This window comes from Melanerpes formicivorus, unplaced genomic scaffold (genome assembly GCF_026170545.1).
Source record: "Melanerpes formicivorus ecotype bairdi unplaced genomic scaffold, bMelFor1.0.p_v2 SCAF_8, whole genome shotgun sequence".
NCBI classification, from domain to species: Eukaryota; Metazoa; Chordata; class Aves; order Piciformes; family Picidae; genus Melanerpes; species Melanerpes formicivorus.
The window spans coordinates 16,116,494-16,129,421 of NW_027142360.1; the positions used below are offsets into that span (position 1 = coordinate 16,116,494).

The 12,928-nt window shown below is 41.0% G+C and overlaps 1 protein-coding gene across 2 annotated transcripts in view; it reads right to left on the reverse strand.

The window, feature by feature from the left end:
* Positions 1-7,558: 7,558 nt before the first annotated feature.
* Positions 7,559-12,928, reverse strand: part of SLC41A2 (solute carrier family 41 member 2) — a 45,481-nt gene continuing 40,111 nt past the window's right edge. For both annotated transcript variants that reach the window (XM_068142295.1, XM_068142296.1), the window contains exon 11: positions 7,559-9,470. In XM_068142295.1, the coding sequence (XP_067998396.1) occupies positions 9,285-9,470 (186 nt within the window). In that variant the 3' untranslated portion in view covers positions 7,559-9,284. The remainder of the gene's footprint in view (positions 9,471-12,928) is intronic.

The following is a 12,928-nucleotide window of genomic DNA, read 5'->3' on the forward strand; positions in this document are numbered from 1 at the left end:
CCATGGCACCAAGTGCCACGTCCAATCTCCTCTTGAACGCCTCCAGGGTCGATGACTCAACCACCTCCCTAGGCAACCCATTCCAAGGACGAATGACTCGCTCGGTGAAGAACTTCCTCCTCACCTCAAGTCTAAACCTCCCCTGGCGCAGCTTGAGACTATGTCCCCTTGTTCTGAGACTATGTCCCCTTGTTCTGGGGGCCATTAGGCTTCAGGTTATTCTACAAACTAGAACTATACTGTGGCAATTCATGACTATGTAGTTAGCAAGAGGTCTCTGTGCTGTCAGCAGGTATTTGCAGCCCTACGTCAAGTCAAAACCTCTAACCCACCGCAGGCTCTGCTTTCCTGTAAAAGCTTCTGCAAAGACAAGGTTTGGTATTGCCTAAGCCTTTCTTAGGCTCAATTTAGTCAGACTTAACTATTCTAGCTAAAACAGGTTTAGTTTTATGCCCAAAGTAGAGTTGTCATAGTGATTTGGGTTTTTTTTTAAAGTGACTGTTTGCTCCATTAATGCAATCAATCACTGCATGTTTCTTTTTACCATTCATTAGAATGAAAAGTCAAATCAGACACGCTAGAAGCAGCAAACACTTCTTGCAGAGGTGTTCAGGTAAATGCTGAGACACACATTCTAGAAAAACATTTTCCCTCAAGGAATTACAGCTATATGTCATTTACTTAGAAATTTACCTTCACTTACATAGAAAGACCTGACATTTCCACTATTTGGCATTCATTTTACAACATACTTTGCTATTTTGCCATTAAAATGTTACTGCTGTGTGCGCAGTACAATCTAATGTGCAACACGTATCATTCCTAAAGCAGATGCTTCCTGAAGCCTCTCTTTTTCACTTAGGAAAACCTCAGTAATTAAATACAGAATTATTTTCTTATAAAAAATCACCTTGAAGTCAGTGGTGCAAGGATTAAAAGGAGGCAGAGCTGAGCGCAATTCAGGTGAGAAATTGGCTGTATCACCACAAAAAAAAGGAATGCAAGATGGGATGTAATTTAAGATGGAAAGAGTCAGGTTGAGGAGTCCCCTCCTGAGGTATTGAGAATTAAATCAGAGAAAAGCATTTGAAAACTGAGTGAGGTGAGTAATCTTGCTTTGCTTATTGTAGCATGTTTTAGGTTACCTGGCAAATATTTGCCAGGACTATGGGAAGCAGAATAAAAACTAAATGATGACTCAAATAGAATGTTAATTAGTATTTCTATGCTGAGAAATGCAAGACAGAGGAGAGTACACAGGCTGCATCCTAAAGGCAGAGAAGTGGAGGGGAAAAAAATCTTCTCTTATGTGGCATGTGCTTTCTGTATGGGTATGAACAGGAGTACATGGACTTGGTCCTCATCTAGTGGGTGACTTGACCAGGACATATGTGAGAGATACATGCAACCATGACGTAGTCAAAGTAGACAGGTGTCTGCAGGTAAGCTGTGGCTCTGAACCACAAAAAAAGATCAGATTATTAGAAATGAGCTTACACTGAACATCTCCATTCTATAATATGCCAGAAAGCTGTGTGAGAACCAACAATCAGAAAAGTGACCAGTTAGTTTTGTCCCATGAATATATGTTGAAAGAGGCTTCCTATGGTAACAGGACTAAAAATGTTCATGTTTGTTTCTCTTAGTGCCAGTCTTGAAGCCATACAAATTGCAGAGGTACCTGTGCATTAATCAGTGCTTAAAGTGCAGCTTCTGTATCTATTAAACATTTATGTAATGCCATAATCTCAAGTCAGAAGGACTTTAAAATATTTACAGGTCTTAATAAATGTTTAAAATGCAATTTTTGTAGCAAACAGCAAAACTGGACTTCCTTTGAACTGATGGACATTTCTGCATCCTTCGGGGTCTATACTAAGACATGAAAATACAAAGAACATGGATTGCAGAGGTAGCTGCAACTTCCCATCCCATATGAAATCAACAAGGTATCAGAGAAGCTAAGCTTGTGGTTGAGACACATTGCATGAGTCAGAGCGAAGGCTTGTGGTGCGGAGGAGCCATAGCTCATTTAATACCTTTGGATGGGTTACAGGAACTGTTGCATGGACGATTTTTCTTTCCCAATTTTCAGCCATGTCTTAATATGTACCAGCAAAACAGTGGGTGTCTCAGTGATGGCTCTTCCAGCTCTAGAGATGTCTGAAGAGCCCCACCAAGCCAGTACGGCATGTTGCATGCAGGGCCAATCCCATAGAGTGCCATATTCTCTTTAATGTGAAGACCGCTCAAAGCAAGGGATTTCATTCTCTCTAAGGGGCAGACAGTCACAGCTCATGCACAGGCTACATACCTAGACATGGTATCTAAGAGCCAACATTAAACTGCTTTTGAGTGCCCAGGGAGGTGGTGGAGTCACCATCACTGGTGGTGTTTAGGAAGAGGCTGGATGGGGCGCTTGGTGCCATGGTTTAGTTGATTAGATAGTGTTGGATGATAGGTTGGACTTGATGATCTCGAAGGTCTTTTCCAACCTGGTTAATTCTATTCTATTCTATTCTATTCTATTCTATTCTATTCTATTCTATTCTATTCTATTCTATTCTATTCTATTCTATTCTATTCTATTCTTCAAATAAATGAATCTGCTTTGAAATGTGAGAATTGAGCAAAGGCAAGCTGGACATGAAACCTAAGAATGAGAATATCTTTTTTTATCTAAATTTTTAGCATTTTAGATCTTCCATTTTGCACAGATAGCAGGCAGGTTTTGCAGGTAAGGTGTTTTGTCAATGGCCTTAACGTCTTCTGTTACAGAAGAGGAACCACAGCTTCCATGCACATGAGACACACTAATGTGTAAGTGCCTAGTGTGGCCTTAGTGGATTGGCTCTGAAGAAGCCTCAATGGCAACCTCAAAGCATAAAGGTGAAATGAATGAAACAGAAGTGATCAGCCAGTCTTCATGTATTAGATAAATAAGGCAGTTACCTTACATCTCCCAATCATCTTGGTACCTAAGCTGATCTCAGTCACCTAACACAGTAAAGCTTAATCATAGTATCATAGTATCATAGTATCATTCAGGGTTGGAAGGGACCACAAGGATCATCTAGTTCCAACCCCTCTGCCATGGGCAGGGACCTAGCTTCCATTGTGGGAATGCTCCAAACTCCAGGGATACTCTTCTATATTAAATTAAATCTACCATCCATCTCTGTAGGATTAGAATTAATCAGACATGTCTAAATTTTCCTGTGTAACAAGTAAAAATGGGTCCAGTTTTCAAAACAATTGAGATGAAGCATGTACTAATCTTACTCCAGAATCTTGTATTACTATAACATGATAAAGTAACTGGTTGTATTTGCACAGGGTAAAACGCTTGCTTCAAAAGCATATGGGAAAGAAAGGGCTTTCGATGATCTAAAGCTAACCATTGTATTAACGGGAAAGTAGTGGATGATTGCTGCCCAAGTATATAAAAAAGTATTATTGCACATAATTTTTGGAAAACTGCTTAGAATGACAAATTCTTTTAACATGCTGTCTACTGCAGACAGGACATGGTAACAACTTCATTAATGAAAACCAGGAGATGACAGGAGAACACTAGGAAACAGACAAAATCCTCTTCAGATCCTATACACAGCAAAACTTGGAATGTAAGTCTGTGAACTAGGAGACACTAAGTCTCAAGGAACAATTCAGTAGTCAATTATTCCCAAAGGCACCTACCATGTAATTCATTCAGGACTGCATTTCACTTGCAAAAATCAGATTCAAAATTATTCAAGGAAAGCACTTCCTTGACTTCTCAAGACTTTCAGCAACTCTTGAAGAGGAAACAATCTCCCAAAAGAGCAAGCTGAAAAATGCTAAGTAAAGGAAGAAGCAAATTTCAAGTATAGGTTGAGTTGAGGAAAGCATAAATAGAGGTATGATGAAGTATCCTGCATATTAAAGATACAACTAGGAGTTGAAATGAGATTTGAGCAGGACACAAATTTTTAGCTGCAGATAAAGACCATTCAGCTCTGCCAGTGCTGAATCACTGAGGGGTACACTGCTGCTTCTGGGTACACAGCCAGAATATGATTATCTTGTGTATTTACAACACACATTGGTTCTTAGCTTTAATTGTGAATTATTCATGTTTTCTTACTACTAAATTTCCTACAGTATCCATGTACAGCATGCATGATGATAAAATTTTTATTGGATTTAACAGTAAGGACTAGAACAAGGGGAGACAGTCTCAAGCTGCATCAGGGGAAGTTTAGGCTCGAGGTGAGGAGAAAGTTCTTCACCAGAGAGTCATTCGTCATTGGAATGTGCTGCCCAGGGAGGTGGTGGAGTCACCATCCCTGGAGGTGTTCAAGAGGGGACTGGACATGGCACTTGGTGCCATGGTCTAGTCATGAGGTCTGTGGTGACAGGTTGGACTTGATGATCTTTGAGGTCTCTTCCAACCTTGGTGATACTGTGATATCAGAATGTGGGTTTAATGACAGAACATACCTGTTCATTAGTTCTTCCTCCCCACCTTTATATACAGAAAGTTGATTTTTTTAATTATTTTTAACCTTGAGTATGGAAGGGGAAACAAAAATCCAAAAGACAACTGAACAACAGACTGACTTGGCTAGGAATGGATTAGAGAACACAATTAAAACAATGTATGGTATCACAGAAAACCTAGCCAAAAATAGAAGAGAAATCCCACTAAGAATCTTCACATTGCTTTGAACATCACCTTACTCTTTTTAAAGCGGGTATAATTCAATTACCATATACCACTGCCATTTTCTGCACCTCTTAAGAGTCTACCACCTTTGCAATAGTGATCTTAACATTATTATAATTATAAGGAATTTCAAACACATAATTTCACAAAGTCTTTGTGCTGTTCTGGGTTATTCCTGGCCAGCAGGAGCAGGGAAGTCTTTCTGCCCCTGTACTCAGCACTGGTTAGGCCACACCTTGAGTACTGTGTTCAGTTCTGGGCCCCTCAATTTAAGAAGGGCGTTGAGACTCTTGAACATGTCCAGAGAAGACCAATGAGGCTGGGAAGAGGCCTCGAGCACAAGCCCTATAAGGAGAGACTGAGGGAGCTGGGGTTATTTAGCTTGGAGAAGAGGAGGCTCAGGGGAGATCTTATTGCTGTCTACAACTTCCTGAAGGGAGGTTTTAGCCAGAAGGGGGCTGATCTCTTCTCCCAGGCAATAAGCACCAGAACAAGAGGACACAGTCTCAAGCTGCACCAGGGGAAGTTTAGGCTTGAGGTGAGGAGAAAGTTCTTCACAGAGAAAGTTGTTAGCTGTTGGAATGGGCTGCCCAGGGAGGTGGTGGAGTCACCATCCCTGGAGGTGTTCAAGAGGGCACTGGACGTGGCACTTGGTGCCATGGTTTGGTAGTCATGAGGTCTTGGGTGACAGGTTGGACTTGATGATCTTTTGAGGTCTTTTCCAACCTTACTGATTCTATAAGAGAGCTTTCAACATGAGTTGCATTTTTCCTCCCTTCTTGCAAAACAAGCTTGGCTGTGCATTTTTATTCTGTTCTCCAAATAACTTCCTTCTGTTTGCTCTTGCTTCTCACAGTGAATGCAGTTTGCACCTCTTCCCACAATATGGATTTTGCTCTTTCTGCCATGCAATGAACTTCCCCCATCTTGAAGTACCATCACACTTTCCCATCACTTACTGTTTCCATGCCCAGATTATTCCAGTCTGTCAACAGATTTTTCTTCTCTCGAATTTTCCTTAATTTACCCCATTTAACATTTCTCTCCCAACTCTGAAATCCCAACCCTCACCCATTTGTCAGCAGAGTATACCAATGGTTGTTTATTTCCTGGGAAGATATTTAATATGCTGAGGATGCTCTCATGACTGAACACTGCAATGCCCCCAGACATCAGATTAAGCATTGATCACAAGTAGCTCAAGAAATCTGCTTTTGTAAAAACAAAACAAAACAAAACAAAACCCTTGCAATTAGTTTTAAAATTAATTAGGAATTTAATTAAAAGCCAGTAACTCCAGTAAGAAAAGTCCTTGAAAGGGCAGCTTAGTTGAATCAGATGGCATCTCTATCAGAACAACTCTATTATCATAGTATCATAGTATCATTCAGGGTTGGAAGGGACCACAAGGATCATCTAGTTCCAACTCCCCTGCCATGGCCAGGGACACCCCACACTAGATCAGGCTGGACAGAGCCTCATCCAGCCTGGTCTTAAACACCTCCAGGGACGGGGCCTCGACCACCTCCCTGGACAACCCATTCCAGGGCTTCACCACTCTCATGGTGAAGAACCTCCTCCTCACATCCAGCCTGAATCTCCCCACCTCCAGCTTCATTCCATTCCCCCTAGTCCTATCACTACCTGAGATCCTGAGAAGTCCTTCCCCAGCCTTCTTGTAGGCCCCCTTCAGATACTGGAAGGCCACAATGAGGTCACCTCGGAGCCTTCTCTTCTGCAGACTGAACAGCCCCAACTCCTTCAGTCTGTCCTCATAGGAGAGGTGCTCCAGCCCTCTGATCATCCTTGTGGCCCTTCTCTGGACACGTTCCAGCACCTCCACATCCCTCTTGTAATAGGGGCTCCAGAACTGGACACAGTACTCCAGGTGGGGTCTCACCAGGGCTGAGTAGAGGGGGAGGATCACCTCCCTCGACCTGCTAGCCACACTTCTCCTGATGCAGCCCAGGATCTGATTGGCTTTGCAGGCTGCAAGTGCACATTGAGAGCTCATGTTGAGCTTCTTGTCCACCAGCACCCCCAAGTCTCTCTCCTCAGGGCTGCTTTCCAGCCAGTTACTGCCCAGCCTGGATTTGTGCCTGGGATTGCCTCGACCCAGATGCAGGACCCTGCCCTTGCTCTTGTTGAACCTCATGAGGTTGGCTTGTGCCCACCTCTCCAGCCTGTCAAGGTCCCTCTGGATGGCCTCCCTTCCCTCCAGCGTGTCTGCTGCACCACACAGCTTGGTGTCATCAGCAAACTTGCTGAGGGTGCACTCAATGCCACTGTCCATATCACCCACAAAGATGTTGAACAAGACAGGTCCCAGGACAGATCTCTGAGGGACTCCGCTTGTCACTGGCCTCCACTGGGACATGGAGCCATTGACAGCCACTCTTTGGGTGCAGCCATCAAGCCAGTTCCTTATCCATCTAGTGGTCCACCCATCAAACCCATGTGTCACCAGTTTGGAGACCAGGATGTGGTGCAGGACAGTGTCGAAGGCTTTGCTCAGGTCCAGGTAAACGACATCAGTTGCTCACCCCTCATCTATTAATTTTGTCACCTGCTCATAGAAGGCAACCAGGTTGGTCACGCAGGATTTGCCCTTGGCAAAGCCATGCTGACTGTTCCCAATCACCTCTTCACTTTTCTTCTGAGCCAGTAGTGACTCCAGGAGGATCTGCTCCATGATCTTTCCAGGCACAGAGGTCAGAATAGAGTTATTCTGTCAGAATAACTCTATTCTGTCAGAATTTGCATCCTCATCTGTCCCCAAAATAAACAACCATCATTGAAAAAAGAAACACATTCAAATAAAAGTAAAAAGATGAGTTATATCTAGTGCATTTTAAACAATTTAATGGTATATCCTGCAATGCTACATACAAGAGGCTATTTTATTAAAAGACATAATACATGTAATTCACTGAAACAACTATGTCATCATAACCGTAAGAAAAAGCTTAAATAAAAGGGTTTGAATGAGGGAGCTAAAAGTCAGGCATCTAAATCCCTGTGTAGGCACTGAAGAGCTGGTTTCATTTTCAGAACTTTCAACTTCCACAGAGTTGAAGGTGACCGACACCTACAGAAGCCCCATTAACAGTATCCACCTAATTAAATCAATCTGAGTAGGTCCATCAAATTAAAATGGACAATTGAGATGCACAAATCACCTGTCTAATGTTTACAGGATTACGACATAGGCTGATATATGGATTTAGTTGCCTATTTTAAATCTCAGAATTTAAACCTTTAAATTAAAGCACATTTAAAACAAGGGGTTGCTCACTTTGTTCTGCTACAGCCTTGGACAGCATATGCTGTGTGGAACTCCCACTAGGTTGTGAAAGAGAGCAATTAGTACAGTTTTTTTTCAAAGTGGCAACCAGAGTCCTCATGATCAAAGTCTTACTTGAAACACTGAGGTATACAAATAAGTCAGATCATTCAGAAACAGTCATATTCCTCATTGACCACATTACTTTCACTGTTTGACAACAGAAATTGTGTTAGCAGAGATTTTTGCTTAGAAATGGATGACGAAGACAGCTCTGGAATTTTAGAAGTTTCTGTACCTTCCTAAATGCCTAAAAAAAAACCCAGAAGCCTAATCTCTTATCCCCAAATTTTAAGCAGGGATCAGTATTTACAGTTGAATCAACACCCCTAAATACTTTATCAAAATCAGGACACTGGCCATCACCACACCATTATCAGCTAGTTAAACATCTTTTCAGTTGCTAAATGAAAGTACATTTTCCCACACAAGGATTTCACCCATTACTATTGATCAGGTCAGTGTCACTTTGTCTTTACTATGTTCTTTTGCTAAAAAGACACAACAGAAAAATAATTAGGTTGCCTTTTTTTTCCTTTTTTTTTAGCACAAAGTGCTTTTCAAGTGTCTGATTTTGTAAATGTTGATGTTCACACTAGTATACATAAAGTGACAAAGTGTTTAGACAGTCAGGGTTCAACTCACCATAACAGTTATTATTGATACCAAGTCTGCAATGATCAGAGAGCTACACCACTGAAATTGCAAGATAAGAACATATCCTCAACTAATCAGGTAATGTCTATGAAACTTAATTCATCTGAGGTCCACTAACCACTTTGGTGGTAAGATGAAAATCTATACCCACTTTGTTCCCAAGAGGGAAAGACAAGGCAAACCACTGGTTGGGTCTTACCCTCTCCTCCATCACCAGTGAACAAGCAACTAGAGATTGTTCTGGTTCGCCACACAGGTAAGGAATTCTTCTTTTAAAAGAACAGATCTTCTAAAAACGTGAAACTTGATAAAGGATTGATCTGCCCTTCACTGTGCCTATTCAGATGGTTTTGATTAGCAGCAATCCACCTTGGTTTCAGAGTCAAAGTCTCAAGTATCCTCCTAGTTCCATCCTATTTTTTAAAAAGCAAACTGCATTAAAATCATTAAGGCTGTTTTAGATCTGTGTCATCTTGATTTACTCATACCAGATGGAACAAGCACTTTGAGGACCTTCAAGTGGAATGGTTGGTCTTGCCAACATTCCTGGAAAAGTCATTGCATCCATCGGAGTAGCTAGTCTCCAACATCACCATCTCTGTCACCTATGAGCCACAGAAAATGAAAACCTATAGCTAGTAAGGCAGTTCCAAGCAGATCTCCCAGTGCAGTAAGATAAGGAATAGAAAAACTATCAGGATCTTTTCCTTTCTTCCAGAAGTGGTGCACCATCCAGTCAGCAATCCATAACAGGGTAAACACCTAGGGAACATCAAAGTCTGTATTATTATCATGTAAGTTACATTGAAAGGAAGCCAACAGCCAAGATTATTGTCTCTTTAGTATGCAGCCCTGTTGTACACAACTGCTTTTGAAAAAGAGTCTCTACAACTAGAGACAGGGACACAAAATAGCTTTTTGAAACAGGCCCTACAACTAGAGGCAGGGACATATAGCCAACTTCTCCCAATCATATGCACAGGTAGAAAAAACAGATTGAATGATTTATAGCATTCTTCACTTGGTGTATGCTTGAGGACTTTGAAAATGGCAAGAAAAAGCATAAATTCCAGTGAAACACGGAACTGCACTTCTTGTTCAAGCCATCGTTCTGTTCAGCAAGAGCACAAGCAGGGCTTTGAGGTAATTCAAAACCAACCAATGCTGCCCCAGATGAAAACACTCAACACAGGTGTAACTCTTGTTTCCACAGGTCTGGATCAGAGCTGAAATCTAATGTGACATAAAGAATTCTGGGTCAGATAAAGAAAAGTTTCATCTGTATGAACTGAAAAAAAAAAAATGTCCTAGAAGCTACTTTCATGCATGAAACACCAGCTTCAGCCCTTCTGAGTGAAGCACACCTGCAATACATATCATGAAATTGTCACTCCAGGCTGAGTTTGCCCCAGAGTAAACGATTTCATTCCCAGCTGAGTGTCTGAACATTCAAGAGGTTTGATCTTGATATCAAAGGTATGCATAACCATTAATCCATTTTTAGAAAAGAATTCTTTTAATGCTGCACAGCTGTCTGATAAGAGACTGTGCTTCAGTGGAACCATGGCAGGAGTGCTGTGTGGCATGACATGAGATGAATGGAGAAAGGACCACTAACGGAGCTTCCATTTCTTCTTGTCTCTTCCAAGTAGCTGCTTAAGATGAAATAAACATTCTATTTTATGTCTTCTTCTCAGTTCATCAGATCTTTAGGAAGGGTAAACTTAAGATGGCTACTGTCATAATCTGTTTTTCTAAAGCCTAAGAGTATCAAAAGTAGGAAAAGGCACAAAATTAGTGTTTTCTTTGGCAAATAATAAATAACAGGTATCAAAAGCATCTTTATAAGTGTATGCACACATTTCCTGAAATACTGATAACACAGAGCTGCAAGACACTTTTCCACAATACGAAACACAGTCAAATGAACATAGTACAAAAAACTGTTGAGAAAGTGTTGGGAAAGTTTCTCAGTTAATCGTTGCTTTGCAAGAGTATAGGTTAAAATACAAGCCTGAATTCCTAATTAAAAAAAAAAGAAAAAAAGAAACAGAGTATTTGCTTAATGAAAAATGCATGGTTTATTTATACAAACAGATCTTCTGCAAAGGGAACTCTGTAGTCTAAGCTAATTATGCAAGTCCTAGGTACGCTGACTGGAATCCAAACAAATATATTTAAAACAGATGTTTTCTTTGGAAGACTATCAGATTCTTTGAGTCAGCTCCTTCTTCTAACAGAGACAAAAAGAAGCCTGTTTATAGAAGATACTGCACATTAACATCTCCTGCAGGATGTGCACAGAAGACTCTAGTGCCCCACATCAACAATGGTTCTATTAGAAGATGAAAGCATTCCTTCCAAGACTCATTTATAATGCATTTATATGCCACGACCAATTAGACACAGCATACACAGCTCAATTTAAATGGCAGTTTAAGTTTTAAATGCACTTTTGGCTTTTAAAAAAATCACAACATGAAAACCTTTGATTTGTCTATGTATTTTCCACCCTAAAATAATTGACTTAGACTATTAGGAAAAATAAAGTCAGGAAATTGAGTTTTGGTGATCTTCTCATATCAACTTACAGGTGCATATAATAGTAATAGTAATAGTAATAGTAATAGTAATAGTAATAGTAATAGTAATAGTAATAGTAATAGTAATAGTAATAATAGTAATAATAATAATAAACAGGTTGGAAGAGACGTTCAAGATCATCGTGTCCAACCCATCAACCAATCCAACCCACCTAAACAACTAACCCATGGCACCAAGCACCCCATCAAGTCTCCTCCTGAACACCTCCAGTGATGGTGGCTCCAGCACCTCCTCAGGCAGCCCATTCCAATTGGCAATCACTCTCTCTGTATAGAACTTCTTCCTAACATCCAACCTAAACCTACCCTGGTGCAGCCTGAGACTGTGTCCTCTTGTTCTGGTGCTGGCTGCCTGGGAGAAGAGACCAACCTCCACATGTCTACAACCTCCCTTCAGGTAGCTGTAGAGAGCAATAAGGTCACCCCTGAGTCTCCTCCTCTCCAGGCTAAGCAGCCCCAGCTCCCTCAGTCTCTCCTCATAGGGCTTGTGTTCCAAGCCCCTCAGCAACTTTGTTGCCCTTCTCTGGACTCATTCCAGCAAGTCAACATCCTTCCTAAACTGAGGGGCCCAGAACTGGACACAGGACTCGAGGTGTGGCCTAACCAGTGCAGTGTACAGGGGCAGAATGACCTCCCTGCTCCTGCTGGCCACACTGTTCTTGATGCAGGGCAGGATGCCATATCACCTAACACAAACTATAACAAGCCTGGCTTCTCCAAGTAATAGGGAAAAAAAAGCTGTAACAGATTAATTGATGTTTATGAAAGTATATGAAGGCAGCTGGGGCATGCTGCTTGTGGGATGAATCTTCAGCTCACCAGCCTATATTTTGGTGAAGGACTAATGGCCTCATAGTGAATTTGCATGGTAAGAAACAAATTTAAGAATTATACAGACCAGTCTTTGGAAAAGGTTGCTTATTTGGCTACAGTAGTTGGTGTTGCAGGACCAAAGTGACTGAAATCTTTAATGAGATTTTACTTCTTAACAATGGAAAAAGGCAGTGATCGAAGTCATCAGTCAACTGTCATTTGGAGAAGAAAAGAAAAAGCCCTACGATGAGTTTGATGCATTTTGGAAGACAGTCCATGGATTTGAAGTGATAGCAAAGTCACTCACAAAGATCTGTCAGAGGTAAAAAGAAGACAGAAAATCATACAAAAGACATTATATGATAATAATTATATAATACTTGTGACTTTAAGTGGCACCACACTTCACATTTTCTGGGATTTACCAGTGACATATTCTCATTTCAGCACAATGGCACAGGTGGCACATCAGTACAGGTACTGTGTACTTCTACCCTGTGCTCATGCTACGAAGAAGAAAGCCTTCATACTTCAAACTGAAAACCAGCTGGCTTTGAGGGAAAAAATAAAGGGATTGATGTTACAGAAAAGCCTAATGAGATAGTACAAAAATTATCTGTTTAGCATGAAATGCTATAGAAAAGTGATAAGAGCCTGTAAATATATGCAGAACTGTTTGGGATGTGAGCTGGTATTTTTTAATTATTTCATGTACAGAGGAAGAGAATAGTGAAGTGGTTTTGGAAAAAAAAAGTAGATGAGTAGTGGTAGAATTATGAAACAGCCTTACTAATTCTTCCAAAC